Source organism: Mirounga leonina, unplaced genomic scaffold, assembly GCF_011800145.1.
Source record: "Mirounga leonina isolate KUSES-001 unplaced genomic scaffold, KU_Mleo_1.0 Mir_53, whole genome shotgun sequence".
NCBI classification, from domain to species: Eukaryota; Metazoa; Chordata; class Mammalia; order Carnivora; family Phocidae; genus Mirounga; species Mirounga leonina.
The window spans coordinates 89,887,141-89,906,967 of NW_023270807.1; the positions used below are offsets into that span (position 1 = coordinate 89,887,141).

The window sequence follows — 19,827 nt, forward strand, 5'->3', positions numbered from 1 at the left end:
TCACCCACAGTCTGTTTCCCAAGTTCAGCCTAAGGGTGCGAGAGAGGAAGGAAAAAGGGGTTTGGATTCAGGAATGTGTTTTGAGGCTAACTCTGGTAGGTGTGGGAAGCAACTTAGCCTCTCCGGCCTGGTTTCCTCGTGTGTATAATGGGGCTATGAACCCTCTCCCCCGGACCCCCTCCACGAGATCGTGTTGGTACACGGTGGAGCAGAGTCCGTCTATTCACAGGTAGCTCCCGACCCCGTCACAGAAGAGTGGCCCAGAAGGGCTGTTAACTGAATAGTGAGCGGCGGACAACGGGATGCAAGGGCGCGCCGCCACAACGCGCCCGGGGCTCCGCGAACCCGGCGGGGCCGCCCCCTCCCCGCCCGGCGCGGCGCAGGGGGGTCGCAGGTCGGGGATCGGGGGCGGGGGGGGGGGGGCAGCGGCTAGGCCCCTCCCCGCCGGCTGCCCGCCGCCGACCAGAAGCTTCCTCGGGCCGCGCCCGGCCAACCTCCGGCCGGCGAGCCAGCTCCGGACATCCGCTTCCACCTCCCCGCGAAGCTTCGTGGCCCCGGGGCCTGCGTCGGCGGCGGGTCCCGGCCGCGGCCTCCGGCCTCCGGGCTCCAAGCCGCCGCCGCCGCGCGCCGAGCGCACCTGACCCTAGCGGGCGGGGCGGCGGACGGGGCGGGGCGGCGGGGCTGACGTGGCCCGCGGCATGGAGCGGGCGTGATTCATCAGTCGCCGCGCGGGGCCGAAGGGGGGCGAGCGCAGCGGCCGCCTAGGCGCCCGGGGCCCGGCAGTGGCGATAGCGACGGCGACAGCGGCGGCGGCGGCGTCCCCGGCCCGGCCTCGCGCGCGCTCGTCTCGCTGTCGGTGGCCGAGCCCCTGCGAAGGTCAAGATGGAAGAGATCCTGAGGAAGCTGCAGAAGGAAGCGTCCGGGAGCAAGTACAAAGCCATCAAGGAGAGCTGCACCTGGGCCCTGGGTAAGCGCGGGGCGCGGGGCGCGGGGCGCCGAGCACCTGCCGGCCGGTCGGGCTCCCGCGCCGCTGCTCGCCGCCGCCGGAGGGCCGCGCGGGCTGGGGCTGAGCCGACCCTGATGCGGGGGGGCTCCCGCTGAGCTGCTGTTATGGATGCGTTTCGCGCGATTGCGAGAGTTGCCTCGGTGAATTGATGTGGGATATGAGAATTTTGGTTCGGGCGTTAACATCCATCCGCCTCCTCTCTGGTCTCGGTCTTCTCCCAAACCTCAATGGGGAACCGCCGTCCTCCCCGCCAGGAGGCCCCCTTTTCCAGATTCCCAGCAAGGTGGACGATGGTCACCCATCTCTGAGTTAGGACCACCAGCCGGTGCGAACCCAGGGGTCCGATTCCAAGCGCCTGTGGGAAAAAAGGAAGTTGAACCATCAACCCCGAACTCGAAACATTGGCGAATGTGACCAGGAAGGAATGGCTTCTTTAATTCGATTTTTCGGATAGAGGCCAGCTTGTTAAGTATTAGCTTCCATGGTTATTGTACCTGAAACATTACATACGGGTGGGATTGCGTTACCTCTACAATTCTGCTGTGGTGTGCCCTTCAGACAGGTGGGATTTTAAATTTGTGAGCTGTGCAAGTATTGAAATAAGTTCCAGGTGGCACATTTGTGTTTCCCATCAGACTCGGGTTTGCAGAACTCCACCTCAAAGAAGACTCTTTTGAAAGACGTTCATTCCAATTCGGCACGAATTTGGGCAATCAGAATTGTCTGGATGGGAATGCAGAGGGATCAGGAGCATACTTTGGGTGATAGTGATAGAAATTAGGCGGAGGAGAAACCAAGGCAGCCTTGGGGGCCCCTGGCAGGGCCCAAGCCTGCATGCGATTCCTCAGTTGCCATTCAATTACAAAATACAATTGAATCTATTTCTCTCTTAATCAGAAAGCAATCAGTGCTTGTTATGACACCCTGTGGTACAACCTGAAAAGAGTTAAGTGCCATTAGCAGGTTTTCCGCTAAATGTGGAATCCGGTGGTGGTTTAGGTGACGCTGTTAATATTTAGAAGATCGGAATTCACATATATTGGGTGTATGTGTACAGACAATCCTAGCAACATCATTTTCTTTGACATCTGCGTATGTCAAGGAAGTTTATCTTGTAGGCAGAACTTGACCATTGTTTACTGTTACAGGAATACTGGACCAGATATAAATGAGCAGCTAGGCTCTTAAAGCCACAGTACTATTTTTGCATTGCCATTGTCATTCAGCAGAGCGATTCAGAGCTAGATTCCCAAATGCCTCTAACGAAGGGTCACAGATGGCTGAGTAACATAATAAAGCGGGACCTGACTGCGCTTTAAACATGCCATTCCTGTGTTCATTATTATTTTGCTGTAAGTTAAGCAGATTGAGATAACAGGGAGGAGAAGAGTAATGGAGTATTTTTAATGTTTAAATTTTGCTACTCAACATCTTGTTAGGTTAAACAGCCGTGTTGCTGAGTTTAGATCCTTGAAGCTACCTGGGAAGTCCAGAGGTGAGGCAGGTACCTGAGCCGAGCCTGGAGTTGGACCTGATCGCACGAGTGGCTGTGATTCCTTTCCCAGTGACTGCTCTCTCGTTACCAAGGGGAGACAAAGTGCATGAAATAGTTAAGTAACAGCGCCTGACATTGAGTGTGCAGGTTGGAATGAGTAAATCAGGAAAACAGATCTAAGAAGAGGGCATAGAGTATGGGGTCAAGGGTGGGGTGGGGAGGAAATTGGTGTGAGCTGGTGGGGCTTTTAAAGTAGATTTGCCTTGAAGAATGGGTACGCTGTGGATTTATGAAGGCCTCCCCTGTTCTGAGCATGGGGCTATGAGGATGAGTACAATGCTTCCTCCCTATAAGGAGTATGTTAGGAGGGCATGCAGAGGGAGAAGGCAGCATGAACAAAGGCTATGTGGTTTCCTGCTCTCTTTTCCACTCCAGTCCATTTTCCACCATTCCATCAATTTTTTTTTTACTATAAAACACTCCTCCCCAACCCCCATAATTTCTTTCTAGATTAAAGTGTAAATTCCTTAGAACACTCTTCAGAATCTACCACCCCCCCGCCCTTGTTGCTTAGTGCACCCCAGGGGTTCCATAAGCTGCAGCTGTCCGGGAAGCACACCGGGCACGCACACACTGCTCTGCCTTTACTCACGCTGGGAATTCCCTTTCCAGACTCCTAAGGCCTAACTCACACAGGAAGTGTTCCCTAAGCTCTTCAGTCAAATCCGTTCCTCCTCTGCATTCAGAGCCCTGCCCTCATGACTGTCTTAGAGCACCTGAGACTTTGGATTATTTGGCCGTAGCTATTCTTCTAGGGGCAGGATAATTGAGAAATACTGTATTCAGGAGACCAAACCCTCCCGCCCCCGAAGCGACGGCAACAACAAAAAACCCTAATTCAAGCTGACTTCAGCAAAACAGAATTTACTCACTGTATTCACTAAATATCCCCTGTAAGGCTAGCTGTGGGTTGAATTTGGCTCAGGAATTATACACTGTTCAAGGACCTTGCTCTACTCTTTTTGGGGGAGATGAACACGCTCGGCATGAGTCTCCACAGCTTTGGGCTTGTGAATCATCACATTGAGACCATCTCATGAGAAAGAAGCATCAGCATACTTAGACCATCGGAGGAGAGAGGGATCATCTCTCACTAAAACCATCATGGGAAGGAAGAGTCATTTCCACACGTAGTCCATCTGAAGAGAAAGGGGTTATCTCCCACTTGGCCCATGATAGGGGAGAGGGGTTACCATGGCATCACAGGAGAGAGGAGTCATTTCCCACTGAAACCGTCACAGGAGATGGGGGTGGTCATTGCCACACGTAGGCCATCACCGGAGAAAGGGGTCATCTCCTACTTGGCCCATCATCAGATCATCTCAAGAGAGTGGAGCTCTTCCAGTCAACTTCTGCCCAGGCTTTGGTTTCACTTGTTCTCTCTTGGTCCTGATGGGTCATGTGTGTACCTGAACCAGTCTTCTAGCTAAGGAGTAAAATGGGCTAACTGGCTTAGATCTAGGCCACAAGGCTTACTGAAATCCCTGACTCAGAAAGGGATGGTTTCCTCAAAACAAATTTAGGATTCTCTTTCCGAAGGCTGGTCAGCCAAAACAGCAAATGTTGACAGTGTAGACATGTGCTTCTTGAACGTAGGGACTGTCCCTTATGCTTCTTTGTGGTTTCTGCAACTACCATAAGGGAAGCAGATATGTATAAACAGATCAGCCCATTAATGACTTGCTTGGGTTTTAAGTGATACCATCTTTTTTCTATTTATAAAAGTTATATACGCTCATTTTAGAATATTGAAAAATATTTGGACAGTATAAAGAAAAAAATGAACATCACCTGTAATCTCAACACCCAGAAAGGACACTAATCACTTTTGGAGTATTTCTCTTCTGCAAAGGGTTATACTATCTATGGCAGACTGTCATTTGGTTTTTTGTTTGTTTGTTTGTTTGTTTTTAGCTTTAGCATCTTCTATGTTGTCATTGATACTTCTCTGAAAATCGGTTTTCTTTTCTTTTTTTTTTTTTTTAAGATTTTATTTATTTATTTGACAGACTGAGACACAGCGAGAGAGGGAACACAAGCAGGGGGAGTGGGAGAGGGAGAAGCAGGCTTCCAGCGGAGCAGGGAGCCCGATGCGGGGCTCGATCCCAGGACCCTGGGATCATGACCTGAGCCGAAGGCAGACGCTTAACGACTGAGCCACCCAGGTGCCCCTGAAAATCGGTTTTCTTAATGGCTGCATGATAACTGGCAAGGGATATATTTGTATCTTCTTTCTATTTTGTGCCATCTAGGTTGTTAGATATTTTTCTTGTCAGTGAGGAAATGGTCTGACAAGGGGATAGAAAGAATAAGGGAAGGGGTCAGCTTGTGGAGAGTGGAGACCATAGCATTTTCCTTTGAGAACCTGTGATCTTGGAGGCATGTGAGCTCTTCGGCTGGATGACATAGAATGTCGGAACGTTAGAACAGTGAGGGACCATGTCTTCATTTTAGAAACTTGTGGTGTTTTACATATATCAGGGGACTTGTGTAAAATGGAGGAGAGGAGAAAAACAACTAGAGGCTGGAACACCAGGTAGGGGAAGAAGAATAGTCTACCCCCCCACCCTCCTTCCCTCTACCTTCCCTCCTACTTTTCCTTCCAGCCAGTTTCTGTTCTGTTTACAGCTAGACTTCTCAAAAAGTCTGTAGTGCTTGTGGCCACAACCTCACTTTCCAGTTCCCCTTCCACTCACTGCTGTCTGTCTGCCTCCTCCATCGTGCCACCAGCTGGCAGTGAAGAATGAGGTACACAGACCTCCATCCAGCAAGGCATCCTCAGCCGCATGGAACAGCCCCAGCGCCCATCTTCCCCTGGCCTCCAGGACCACGCCTTGCCCATTGTTATCATGCCTTCGAAGCAGTTCCTTTTCCTCTGCTAGCTTCAGCACTTCTCCCTTGCCCGAATGCTTGAGTTCCTCAAGAGTCAGCCCTAAGCCCTCTTCTCTCACTCCCAGCCCCTCTGGAGTCGACCACATCCATCCCCCCAGCTTCAGTTCAGTTTCTGAGAATGTGATGCACCCATTTACATCACTAGGCTGATCCTAGTTACATCCGCCATGCAGACCCCAGGGCAGATACCTACTCAGCGTCTCTACTTGAGCAGGATGGGCTCAGTATGGCTGCTCTGCGATTTTCCTTTGTCCTTTTTCTTTCTTCGGGTTCTTGGTTAGCAGTTGTAGGGTTGGGCGCTATTGAACATCCTGAGTTGAATATAAACACGCCTCTGATGAGGAAAACTGCAATGATTTGGTTGCTTCATGTCAGCACCTCCCCTTGGAGAACAGCAGCTTATTGTCCTGGGCGCTGGCTCCTGCCCTGCAAATGGCTAGGCCACGCTGGCCCGAGTGGCCTTTGATCTGCTCCCTGCCCCTGCCATCTCAGGGCTTTACTTTAGGGTTATCCTGTCTCCTCTTAACGACTGACCTCAGTTCTTCCACTTTGGCCACAGCATCACTGACCCTACTGATCCCATCTTTCTGTTTTGCAGATTGCCTTTTTTTTTTTTTTTAAGATTTTATATGTTTATTTGACAGAGAGAGAGAGAGCACAAGCAGGGGGAGCGGCAGGCAGAGGGAGAGGGAGAAGCAGGCTCCCTACTGAGCAAGGAGCCTGACACGGGGCTCGATCCCAGGACGCTGGGATCATGACCTGAGCCGAAGGCAGATGCCCAACTGACTGAGCCACCCAGGCGCCCCAGCGGATTGTCTTGCTTACACCCACTATTTGCCCCATTGGCCACAACATGCCCAGATCCTATCATCATGTTTTGGACTGTTCTTACTCCGGAGTCTCAGAGATACATCTGGTGTCCTTTTTCCCTTCTGATCTTTTAGCAGACAGGGAGAAATATTTCTCCTTCTCCAGTGAAAATGGTTCACGTTGACAGGGCTTATGGATTCTAAGCAATGAAGAAAGGAGTCAACACAGTTTGAGCTGAAAAACTGGGAGCAAATCGGAGCTTGTGATATTGGGATTTCTAATAAGAAATATATATTTGGTCTTTGTCCTTGTTTCTGGCACAGAGCCCCTAAAATCCTTGAATTTCCTAGGTGAAGAGGACCAGAAAGTGTTTTTGTCATGTTAATGAAGCAACCTAAGGATGAGGGCCATTGCTAAGAGGACCAATCCTGTGTTTAGAGAGTTGGAATTTTCAGTCCCACCCCAGACCTCCAGGGAAGGAAGAGGGGCTAGAGATTGAGTTCAGTCTCGAATGGCTGATGATTTAATTAATCATTCCTATGTAGTGAAGCCTCCATAAAAAAACCAAAAGGATGGGGTTCGGAGAGCTTCTGGCTTGGAAAACCCATGGAAACTTGGGGAAAATGGCACCCTCAGAGACATGGAAGCTCCCCGCCATTTCCCCATACCTTGGCACATGCATCACTTCCATCTGTTGCCCTTCCTGTGTTTTGTCCTTTTATAATAAACCAGTAATATAGTAAGTGAAATGTTTCTCTTCTAGCAAATTAACTGAACCCAAGGAGGGGGTTCATTAGAACCTTCAACCTATAGCTGGTCGGTCAGAAGCCCAGGTGACACCTTGGATTTGGGATTGGGGTCTGAAGATGGGGTGCAGTCCTGTAGGACTGAGCCGTTAACCTGTGGGATCTGATGCTATCTCCTAGTCGATGGTGTCAGAATTGAATTAAATGGTAGGATAGCCAGCTGGTGTCAGAGAATTGCTTCATGTGGGGAAGGCTTCCCCAACCACACATGTTGGAATTGGGTACAGAATTGTTAGTGCTATTGAAATAGAACAGCTTTTCCGTGGGGGCCAGGGGGAGAGACTAATGTTTCATTATCTTTACAATTGGAGGCTGCAGTAGTGTGAATAATCCACAAAAATGGTAAAGTATTGAACATCCAGGTTGGGTTAATGAGATTTGAGGGTGAGCCTCCTTTCAGTATCCCTAACTATAGGATGATTAAAAAAAAAGTTTAATCTACCGTGTCATAAATGTATGTGAGCATAATGAGATGTTGCTAAAGTGCTTTGTGAACATCAAGTCTCTCACAATTATAAATTATTATTTAAGGGTATTGAAACAGTATTTCAAGGAAATAGCTTTCCCTTCTATATTTATTATTTTTTAAATTGAAGTTTAGTTGACATACAATACTATATTAATTTCAGGTGCACAATTTTTGACCATTATATACATTACAAAATGCTCACAGTAAGTATAGTTACCATCTGTCACCAAGCAAAGTTGTTAAAATATTATTGACAGTATTCCCTACGCTGTACTTTTCATCCCTGTGACTTATTTATTTTGTAACTGGAAGTTTGTACCTCTTAATCCCCTTCACCTATTTAACCCATCCCCCACACCGCCCCCCTCTGGTAATCATCAGTTTGTTCTCTGTACATATTCATGAGTCTATTTTTGGTTTTTCTTTATCTGTTTTTGTTTTTTAAGTTCCACATATAAGTGAAATCATATGGTATTTGCCTTTCTCTATCTGACTTATTTCACTTAGTATAATACACTCGAGGTCCATCTACCCTCTCACAAACGATGAGATTTCATTCTTTTTCTTATTGCTTTGTAATATTACCTTATATATATTATATCCCATCTTCTTTATCCATTCATTTATTAAGGGACACTTAGGTTGCTTTCATATCTTGGCTATTATAAATAATGCTGCAATAAAGATAAGGGTGCATATATCTTTTTGAATTACTGTTTTTTTTTTTTTTTCTTCAGGTAAGTACCCAGCAATAGTGGAATTATTGGATGCTATGGTAGTTCTATTTTTAATTTTTTGAGGAACCCCTGTACTGTTTTCCACAGTGGCTGTACCAATTTACATTTCCACCAATAGTGCATGAGGCTTCTCTTTTCTCACATCCTTGCCAACACTTATTTCTTATCTTTTTGATTTTAGCCATTCTGACAGGTGTCAGGTAATATCTCATAGTGGTTTTGATTTGCATTTTCCTGATGAGGAGTGATGTCAAGCATCTTTTCATGTGTCGGTTGGCCATTTGTATGTCTTCTCTGGAAAAATGCCTATTCAGGTCCTCTGCACATTTTTTAATTGGATTATTTGGGGTGGGTTTTTTGTTGTTGTTTTTTTTTTTTGGTGATGAGTTGTATAAGTTCTTCATATATTTTAGATATTAATCCCTATTAGATATATGATCTGCAAATATTTGTCCCATTCAGTAGGTTGCCTTTTGTTTTTGTTGATTGTTTTCTTTGCTCTGCAAAAGCTTTTTAGTTTGATATAGTCCCAAGAGTTTATTTTTGCTTTTGTTTCCCTTGTCCTTTGTCTATTTTTATTGCAAGAATACAGCATTTTAGCCAGTTGTAACTAGATTAAATTGGCATTCTGGTTCAGGTTAAAAAATTAGCTACTCATTCTGTGTTTCTGTAGGGAAATGTATCCTAATTTTATCTCCTCCAAGGAAGTCTTTTGAGCTATCAAGGGAGGATTTTTAAGTATGAGTGACTTGCATGCAGATAAATGAGAACTGACTAATTTATAATTATAGGAATCTCCAGGGAAAAAAGAAACTAACGGAAATTTATCTGCAGATTCTCAGTCTATACATATTTATTTTTAACTTTGGAATTTTCCTTCTGCAGAAACCCTGGGTGGTGTGGATACCATTGTCAAGATCCCTCCACACTTGCTAAGGTAAGGAGACTGGAGTTGTAAAATATAGTGGGAGTAAAAATCACCCCCTGTGTTTTCCTGAAGGCCCAGATAACCTCATTGGCATATAGCATTTTACTTGTTGACCGAACGCTCTTTTTAAATCCATGAACTGGGATAGTTCATGAGGTTAGCATGATGGGAACCTGACTGCAATGATTTCTAGGCATCCGTGGAATGAGTGAAGTCAGTTATCCAAAGAAAGCAGCTGAAGAATAAGGTGAAAGTATAAAATTGGTCAAGGAGAGAAATGACCAAAACCTAAGAGAGTGTAGACAGATGACAAGATCTTCTACTGCAGACTAGGAAATGGCGCCCCTGCTGGGAAGAAGCAGTCCTACACCCTGTGGGGTGGATTTAAACTCCCACTGGTCCCTTGGCTAGACACCATCTCTCACAAACTCTATAGCCATATACAACAGCCTGGAGATAGTGAGCCTGTTTCCCCTTCACCATTCCCCATCCCCCTTTATCATGAGAGAAATGCCCTGTGTGGGACATTTGGAAAGAACAAATAAGAAAGTTGTCCATAATTACACCACCTAAGGATAACCACTGAAAACCGTTTAACAGATTTTCTTAACAGACTTTTTCCTACATATACACATTTTTACAAATTAATGTGAATTTTATTTATGTTTGTTTCCTGCTTATTGTTTCAGGCCACATCATATGAAGAACATTTTCTAATGTCAATATATGTTCTTCGAATTAAAATATTATATATTCTTCCATTATATGGCTGCTGTAATGTTTATTTAGTAACTTTTATTATTAAACACTTGGATGATTTCCACATTTTTTTGACATTATTAAAAATGTTGAACTTACAGTCTTTTGTTGAAGAAAGTTCTGTACTGTCAGGATATTATGATTTATTAGGTGTTTTTCATCTGTACAAGTAGAATGAACAAGAATTATGATCCTGAGTTTTTAAAAAATTTATTGCCTCTCCTATAGTATCTGCTGCAAGCTGATATACTGTAAGGAAATTCATGTATTAATCAAACCGAATGTACTTTTATGTGTATAAAGCTAAATGGACAGAATGCCTGGCAATAACACTCTTGCCTGGGGGGAGGGCAGTATCCCAGCTAGAGTATCCATGCTCACAGGAGAACATGAAGACTCTCCAAGACATATGAAGGTATAGATGGTTTAAGGGAGATGATTTCATGGTCCCCATTGTCTATAGGTACTCTTTCTGAAAACTGATTTTGCTACATCTCTTTTTCTATCTTACCTATTATAGTCCCTCTTCTTCTTAAACAAGGAAAGCACCACTATTACCCATCCCATTCTGAATCTTACTGTGTGTGGTATGTTGTCCTGGGGTGCAAAAGTCTTGTCCCACCAACAAAGGACTATGAAAATGCTAGTGTCTGTGTTGGTAAAGGGGACGAATATAATGATCAGACCACACATCTTTTTGTAAATTAGTTTTTACTTCTTGGCTTTCAACAAAATTGAAGGAGGACCTAATCTAATTATAAGATAATAGACAAAAAGATGTTTTGATGATAAGTCTCCTTCATTCTCTTGTTTATATAAATAAGGGTTCTTACTGCTTACATCTAGGAAAGTGAAAAGGTATGGAAATGATGTTAAATTCCCACCTTATTATAACAATAAGGAATACTTCATCCATGGGTATATGAAGTAATTGAGGAGAAAAATAAACAAGGCTTATTTGTTTCTTTAGAAATGCATTTCTAAAGAAACAGATAAAAATAAAATAAGAAAATAAAATTATACTTTCCATGTTAACTACATTAACATTCTTTTAAATATTCATTAATGCTGTTTGGATCAGTTGGTTCCATTAGTAGTCACACTTCAAACCAGAAGAAAATTGAACACTTTTAAGCCTTATGGCCACATGAAATTTTTTAAAAATCACTTTATACACCTTTTGTTACACAGAAATAGAGTAGGGAGATTAATGAAAGCCTCTCAAGAGTTAAAACATTATATTGAGAGAAAATTAATTTGGGGAAGTAGAATGGAAATATAAGTTCGAGGAGAAAAGAGAACAATGTAGCATTTTTTACTGTTAAAGAAGAGTTTGCTCATACATTTTTTTGTTGGGTGAAGGTGATTTTCAAATTGGTGTGGAATTTAGATTTCATTAGATACATTTAAATAACTGATATGTTTTAATTAGAAATTGTAGTATTTCCAATATGCCAGAGTCATAACCTTTTCCATTAATTAAAATCATGATGAAGAAATGTAAATGTCAATTTAAAATACGTGAAAAACAGAACTTTAACATTTTCTTAGTGGCTGTTTGAACAAAAAAACGTTTAGTAACGGTGCCTTAAAGCCTAGTTCCTAATCCAGAAGGTTGTTGAACCTGACGGCTGGGCTTCTTGTGGTTCTGGGTCTGTGATGAAAGTTCTGCCTATAGTGTTAGGGGTGAGAAGCTGGCAATGATACTGGAGGAACCTCCTGGTTAAGAACGTTCATCAAAAGACAACTGGCATTTTCCAACTCTTGGTGTGTGTGTTGAGGGGGGTGGACAGATGAGTTAGAGAATGCAGTGTTAATGGGGCCTAAACATGGCTGGTCCCCATTTAGCCATGCCATTTAGCTTTCCTTTCACCCATGGCCTTGAGATTTCCCCAGAGCCAGCTTGCCATCTTGTACCACCTATAGAAGAGGGGTCACCAAACTGGTGGGAAGGATGCTGGATCAGGAGCTGTGGATGGATATATATCGGTGTCATTTCATGTCTTCACCCCTGTTAGCAGATAATTTGGAGTGTTTATCCTAATGAGAAAGAGCTGGTGAGGTCATCTTGTATATGTGTATTGTGTTCTGGTGTGCAGTGAGGTCTATCAAACATCTTTGTAGAGAGAATTAAACTGTATGAATGAGATAAAGCAGATGGGAGCATTGCTCTCAAAGGTTTTATATTCAGAGGGAGGAGAATAAAGACATGCATAGCTGGAAAACAGTGTTTTGTGGTAGCCACTGTAAATTTATGGTAGAATTTTATACATTTAAGGAGGTTTCAGTTTGACCATGATTCACAATAGTTGGGAGGCTTTTCATGCCTCTTTTAGGGAATGGGAATAAGCCATAATTAGAACAAAAAGAGCTCTTGAATCAATATTTATCTGAGTTATTTTTTCTCTTTATTGTAAAAGAAGTGATATAATGAGTTATACTGTAATGGGCTTTTCTCTCTGTTTTGAAGTCAGTCTTCCTCTAATTCTTTGATTCTGCTGCTAGGAACTTTTAAACCCAGAGAGTACTTAACTCTGTCCAGTTACTGTGTTTACCAGGGCATCTTTCTATTGTTTGAGTACCTGCTCAAAAAAAAAAAAAACAAAAAATCTAGTCATTGTAAATATCTGTACCCAAGAAAGAGTTTGGATATGTTAATTATTTTTCTTCAATTATATTTTAATTATTTTTCTTCAATTACACTTCTATGTACTACATGAGACAGAAACCAGATTCATTAACTATGTCTTGCATTCTCCTGATTTTGTACTCAGATTCAGTTTCCATTTCTGATAATTGCTTAGAAGTGATTATTTACAGATTTTTTGTTGTTTCAGAAAGGGCAATAGGGAATAATTCAAATCTCAAATACTTTTGCTGTGCTGTTTTTCTTAATTTTTCTTTTGCCCCTGACTGATTGCCTTTTACGTTAAATATATTAACATTCTGATAAATACATTGTTTTGCTCAATTGTGTACACTAATAATGATAACTCAGATCAGAAAAAAACTGAAATCTTGAGAGACCTGTGGTTGCATTATCTTCTGCTTTTCTTTTACCATTGATTGCTCCGTGGACTTCTTGTACGAACTGAAGTAGACCAGATATCACATGAAAGATTTTCGTCATTGTAGTGACTGGGCTGAGCCATGCGTAGGGCATTGCAGGGGAGAACCCCACGGTAAAACATTTGAGGTGAAGATAAGGAGTGGTCGGAGGCATTGCCTGTTCTACCCCAGGCTTTCAGCAAGCAAAGGTCCACTCTCATGGTTGGTAAGTGAGCCTCTGTAGCACCAGGGTAGGGATTCATGCAGAATGCCGGTGAGATTCCATGTCAGCGATGGAGGAAGGTCCAGGGATCCTGTCCTGTGAAATATTTCTGAATTTGTTAGTAGAGAGTTACATGAAAGTCATTCTACCTTCTTGCCCTAAGTCTTGCTCTTGAGCTTGGCAGTGAGTTTAAGAGTCCTTACCTTCCACCATGAGGAGCCTGTCCCCTCACAGCCTTTGCTCCTCTTTTCCTTCTTCTTAAACTTCAGGCCTTCCATGTCTTCCCAGGGTTGAAAACCCGTGAATGAGTGGGCCATCGCAGTATCCCTAGACTCAAGAAGGAGGTCATTGATAGCTCAGGCTCTTCCTTTGATTGGGGTTATCATTTCCATATCCTACTTGTTTCACAAGCAGAAGGCAACTGAGGGTGCTCCCTAATTGTGACAGACTTGGTGAAACATCTCTGACCAAGTCAGGTGAGCACGAATAGTCACTGACTTCATCTGTTGTTAGCCACGGGTTTTTCAACCAAGTGATAAATAAGACCAGGAAGCTACTGGTCAAGAAGTATTAGTAGTTAATGACCTGAAATGTTTTCTGTTCTCGGACATTTTTCTACTTTATCCTCTCACCCCCTCTACCTCCCTGCTTTTTCCCTGTGGTTTGGGAATCAAATGATAGAACCAAAATAACCTGGTCATTTCTAGAATCTTCAGGGCTGTGGTCGTTTTTGTTATGAATACTCAGGGCTGATGTCTGTGTTTTGTGAAGCTGTCACCAGCCTTGCTTGGCAAGGAGCAGCTGGCTTAAGCCCACCTGGACTTAACCACAACTTCTGGAATATTTAGCTTCTTGCAAATTGATTCATCGGCCATCCCCCTCCATGCCCCACTGTCCTTGTGATGGCTTGGTTATGATGATACCTGGTTCTGTCTGATCATCTTTCTCTCAGAAATGTTGAAGGGTTTATATTATATCCAACTCTAATTGTGAAAAAGACAAGGGCTCTTCTGTGGACCCTTGTTGTATGCAGTCACTGCCTCTTCCAGATCATTCTTGATCTGCTGGCATATTCCCCAAAAATGTTCTTCCCTGTCTAATGGAGTTTTGCAGTGTTCTTCTGCTTCTGAGTCTTGGTTGGGTGTGGTCAGTCTCTCTGCTGGCATCTGGGCCAGAATGGCTTGCCTGCTGCCTTCTCCAGTGGATTTGAAACTACAAATTTTGGTGACTGTGGATCTGGATACTGGATATCCTCACATAGCTCTACATAAATCTGTAAGAAGGATGCTTTTCACCCCGTGCGAAGGCCCAGAGACCTTAGGCCACTACCAGTTTGCTGTCATAGTTGAGCTGCCTGGCTCTCTGTCATGCTACTCTGTCTTTCCTGTCAGATTTCCAAGAGGTTCACTCGCCTTCGACTGGGACTAGTGGGATGAGTGAGGCGAAGTCAGGCAAGTACAGGGTCAGATCTTGTCTTTATTTAAAGTTTGGTATTTGCTTCATCATGGAATTTTGGCATTCATTTTGAGTTTTTAAAATGTGGCATTAAAACACCTCACACCCGTCAGAATGGCTAAAATCAAAAACATGAGAGACGAGTGTTGGTGAGGATGTGGAGAAAAAGGAACCCTTGTGCCCTATTGGCAGGAATGCAAACTGGGGCAGCCACTGTGGAAAATAGTATAGAGTCTCCTCAAAAAATTAAGTAGAATTACCCCATATGATCCAGTAATTCCACTACTGGGTATTTACCCAAAGAATATGAAATCACTAATTCAAAAAGATCTGTGTACCCCTATGTTTATCACAGCATTATTTATGATAGTCAAACTATGGAAACAACACACGTGTCCATCAAAAGATGAATGGATAGAGAAGATATGGTATATATGTATACAATGGGATATCACTCAGCCATGAAAAAGAATGAAATCTTGCCATTTGCAACAACATGGATGGATCTAGATGATATAATGCTAAGCAAAATCAGAGAAAGACAAATACCATATGATTTCACTCATGTGGAATTTAAGAAACAAAATAAATGAACAAAAAGAGACAAACAAAAAACCTGACTCTTAACTACAGAGAACAAACTGATGGTTACGAGAGGGGAGGTAGGGGGGATGGGTGACGTAGGTGATGGGGATTAAGAGAGGCACTTACGACAAGCATTGAATCACTGCATTGTACACCTGAAACTAATATAATCCTGTTAATTATACTGGAATTCAAACAAAAAAGTGTGGCATTAAAATATTATTTATCTTGCTGACTTTTTAAATACTCCCTAAAATTTTGTGCCCAAGACCAATGCCTCAGTCACCTCACCTGAGTTCCAGCCTTGTACTCCCTGTGCTTTCAGAAAGTTCTCATGGCTGCTGGGGTCATTCACGTTCAAGTCAAGCTTTATTCTGCCCCCTCCAGATTCCACAGACTGTTTTTTACTAAGGACCTTGGTTTCCGTCCTGCCTTGAGCGGAACCTCAGTGGCATGCACCATCAGGGAAACAAGCTCTTTCCCATGATGAAGGCTGTGATTAGTAAGACCCCACTTCTGGGATACCCTGTCCCACGTGTACTAGTGTTTTACCGAAGGCATTTCCCAGCCCCCATTCCTCCTCCCTCCTGGGCCCATCTCAGAAGTTGAAATAAAGCCTGCTGTTCGAAATCATCTTCCTTCCCCATGCCAAAGCTTAGACCCAAGTGGCACGTCTGCAGTGTTTGGTTACCAGTCCCAAACTCCCCTAAATGGGGCATTAAAACACGAGGGGGGTATTTTCTGAGCTGCTCTTTTCATCAAGATTGTCCACGGAGTGTCTCATAACATGCAGCCTTTCCCACTTCATCATCCTGCTTATCCTTGAAGACTGAGCTGTGTTCGCTAAAAGAGATTCTTCTCTCCACTGTGCCCTCACTATACTCTGCATAAATCTCTCATGGTGCTTATCCATCAGGTTGGCAGTTGTCTAGGGGTTCTGTTCTGAGACCCTCTCCTCAAGGAAGTTCATATATATAAATTATTCATCTTTTTAAGATTTTATTTATTTGAGAGTAAGAGAGAGAGATCATGAGCAGGGGGGAAGGGTAGAGGGAGAAGCAGACCCCCGCTGAGCAGGGAATCTAAGGAGGGACTTGATCCCAGAGCCCTGGGATCATGACTTGAGCCGAAGGCAGATGTTTAACTGAGCCACCCAGGTGCCCAAATTACTCATCTTTTTATCCTCTTTGGTGCTCTGTAAATGTTTGCAGGATGAAACTCCTTCTCCAAACTGCACTGCCTATCCCAGGGAACCTGTGCCTCATCTCCTAGATTCTTAGAAAACATAGTGTTTGGAAGAATCCATGCCAGAATGGAATCTCAGCTTTGGCAATAGGACTTCTCACATCTCACTGACTGAAAGGGGGAGGTCCCAAAGAGTAGGACCAGAAACCCAGTGCCCAATCCATTGACCTCACCTAGTATAGTCTTAGATTTCTCACTCTCTCCTCAACCAAAGCCCTGACTAGCCTAATGTGTATTAGATCAGGGGTTAGGAGTTGGTGTAGTTATTGGGACCCTGATTAATGTTCTGTGCCAAAGGACATTGATTATGCAAGGGTTCCGGTTCTCATTGGCCCACCTGGAAGAGGCAAGCTGCCTCCTCTCCCACACTCCTAACATGAATTCCACTTGGAGTATTTCTGTTCTAAAGAACTAAAGAACCTTCGCCCCCATCCTGCTCCAACCCAGGAATTGCCCCTTCACTTAGCCCAGGTTATTTACAACAGGAGTGGTATGGATGAGATAAAAATGTCAAGGGAATCCTCGAGCTGTCTTGTTAAAAGGCAGCCATTGGCAGTGAACCTCTTGTTGGCATTTCTCAGCGCCCCTTTGGGAACAATCCCAGACATGGCTCCAGCCACGGCCCAGCTGCCTTTTGCTTACTTTCTCTGTAGTTGTTCAGAGCCAGCCTCAGCCTAATTGCTTTTCTCCTGCCAGTTGTTCCCAGAAAGATGCTAACAGCACTTCTTCCCATTTCCTTGTCTGTGTCCCCCACACCACTCCTCCCCCCGCTCCCCTCCCAAGCCTCTGCCCAGCCTTCTGCATGGTCCACATTCTTTTTTCAGCTCAGATGCTGGCACGTTCATCCCTATCTTGATTGGGGGACCTACTGATCTTTCATGCAGGATGGGAGCACATTCGTCAGCATTTATGCTTTGAGATAACCTTCCACAGTAGTTTCCCACTCTTTGTATGGTGTTTTTGTTTTGTTTTGTTTTGTTTTTGTTTTTCTTTTGTGTAGTATAACCCTATTTTATTTTTTTATAATTTTTTTATGTTGTTAGTCACCATACATTACATCATTAGTTTTTGATGCAGTGTTCCATGATTCATTATTTGCATATAACACCCAGTGCTTCATGCAGTACGTGCCCTCCTTAATACCCATCGCCAGGCTAACCCATCCCCCCACCCCCTCCCCTCTAAAACCCTCAGTTTGTTTCTCAGAGTCCATAGTCTCTCATGGTTCTTCTTCCCCTCTGATTTCCCCCCCTTCATTTTCCCCTTCCTTCCTTCTCCTAATGTCCTCCATGCTATTCCTTATGTTCCACAAATAAGTGAAACCATATAATTGTCTTTCTCTATTTGACTTATTTCACTTAGCATATCTCCTCCAGTTCCATCCATCTTTATATGGTTGTATTGTAATTGCTTTTCTGCTGCTTTTATCTGTTTTAGTGTTTCAGTTCAATGCTTTGAACCCTGGAGCAACATCTACAAGATGTGCAAAATTTAAAATTTTTCATTGAAATAAACATATTCACATAAACTGGGAAAGACTGTGATTTAAAATGGATGAGAGTAGCAAATACCTCAATAGTGGGTTTTTTTTTTTTTTTAAGATTTTTATTTATTTATTTGACAGCGAGAGAGAGAGCGAGAGCAGGAACACAAGCAGGGGGAGTGGGAGAGGGAGAAGCAGGCTTCCTGCCGAGCAGGGAGCCCAATGTGGGACTTGATCCCAGGACCCTGGGATCATGACCTGAGCCGAAGGCAGACGCTTAACGACTGAGCCACCCAGGCGCCCAATAGTGGTTTTTGACAGACAGTTTCAATCTCAGCGTTGTTGTTTCTGCCTTTCTTGTATCACGGAGAAGTGTTGGGTTCCCCTTACTAGCTCCTGCGGTCAAGAGGAGGAAGCAAAGGATGCTTCTGTACAATTCCCAGGTCCTGTCTTCAGCTGTGCTAACTGAATGGAGGCTGTTAGCATAAGCACCAGACAGGTGCATCTAATGAGGCTTCCACATTATTCCAGGTGAATTGCAAGCATCTGTGCTTCTCATGGATTTAAGCTCATCTTGAGGTCTTATTTCTTTCTGGTTTCTGCCTTTCTTCCTGAGTACAGCTGACCTCCCTTTGCAGAGGTAGGCAAATGTAAGTCAATTTTGGCTCTGTAGATCTTTTGCTGGTTCTGCAATAGGAAAATGATAGTAATAAAAAGAATAAGATGTTTAAGACCCTTTGGTTAATCTAAGCCTGGCTCATTTTCAATTATAGAGAAATTGAATTTCTCTATATCTTTATCTTTATCTCAGTGAGTCATGAAAGAAAGGAGGGAGACTCTGTCAACCTTGCTGGAGGTAGATAGGGACCATTTAAGTGAACAAGGACTTGCCCTGGAGTTGACTTGATGTTCCATCTTCCTGAGATCAGGCTTGCCCTAAACAGGTGAGCAGAATGACATTTCCGTTTTGGCCACAAAAACCCACTGGCAAGAAGAATGAAGCCTTTAGCAGTGGGGATGCTGAAATCCATGTTCCAAATCAAGGTGCCTCAAAGATCTAATTTCTCTTTTTCCTTTTCCTGCTGCTAGGGAAGACAAAGGGTATTCCTGTCACCTTGTAACATAGCATAAGTAACAATACCATACTATTTCCCAGCTTACAAACAGCTGCTTCTCTGTTATCTGCCAGCCTATAGGCAAGTACTAATGGTTTTCTTGTTCTATTCCCTTTGATAAGGAAGCCCTACAAGTAGCTCTCAATTATAAAGCTTCTCCTTGTTAATAGCCCCTGACCTAAAAGCACTTTTAAATGATCAGTCAATTAAAGAAGTGCATAACCCACCCAAACTAGGATGCAGGGAATATTGGGCTTGACTGATATTTTGGGATGTGAGCAAGATATTAATGTTCAAGAATAGCCATGGCCACTCATCATTCCTTTATGACACGTGGTTGATGTCTTTTATAGCCCTTAGTTCTAAAGGGAAATGTTGGAAGGAAACATAAAACTCCATTTTGAAAAAAATATAACAATCCAATCATGAATTTTCTTTCTTAAGCCTCTTTATTCTTTTTGAATGGAATGAAGGTAGGCTTTTTATTCTGTTTAGTTTCTATAATTAAACTGTGCCTTACAGGCAATTTAGGTCCAAATTTCCTACTTTATTTCAAATATGCCTCTGAGAAATTGTTTCTATTGATGGGTTATAACCGTGGATTCCAAGAGATGGGTAGGGACTGCAGCTTATCGATTCTGTGATATAAATGGTTCAGTGAGTTGTTTGTATCTCTCTTGTTCACACTGTAGAGCTTTTTTTTTTCCTCCT

At 43.6% G+C, this 19,827-nt stretch overlaps 1 protein-coding gene across 4 annotated transcripts in view; it reads left to right on the forward strand.

The window, feature by feature from the left end:
- The first annotated feature begins 640 nt into the window (after window positions 1-640).
- Window positions 641-19,827, forward strand: part of ARFGEF3 (ARFGEF family member 3) — a 169,568-nt gene continuing 150,381 nt past the window's right edge. For 2 of the 4 annotated variants that reach the window (XM_034990764.1, XM_034990768.1), the window contains exons 1-2: window positions 641-967; window positions 9,161-9,212. In XM_034990764.1, coding sequence (XP_034846655.1) covers window positions 883-967; window positions 9,161-9,212 — 137 coding nt within the window. In that variant the 5' untranslated portion in view covers window positions 641-882. The remainder of the gene's footprint in view (window positions 968-9,160; window positions 9,213-19,827) is intronic. The other 2 variants (XM_034990765.1, XM_034990769.1) reach the window with 1 other exon arrangement.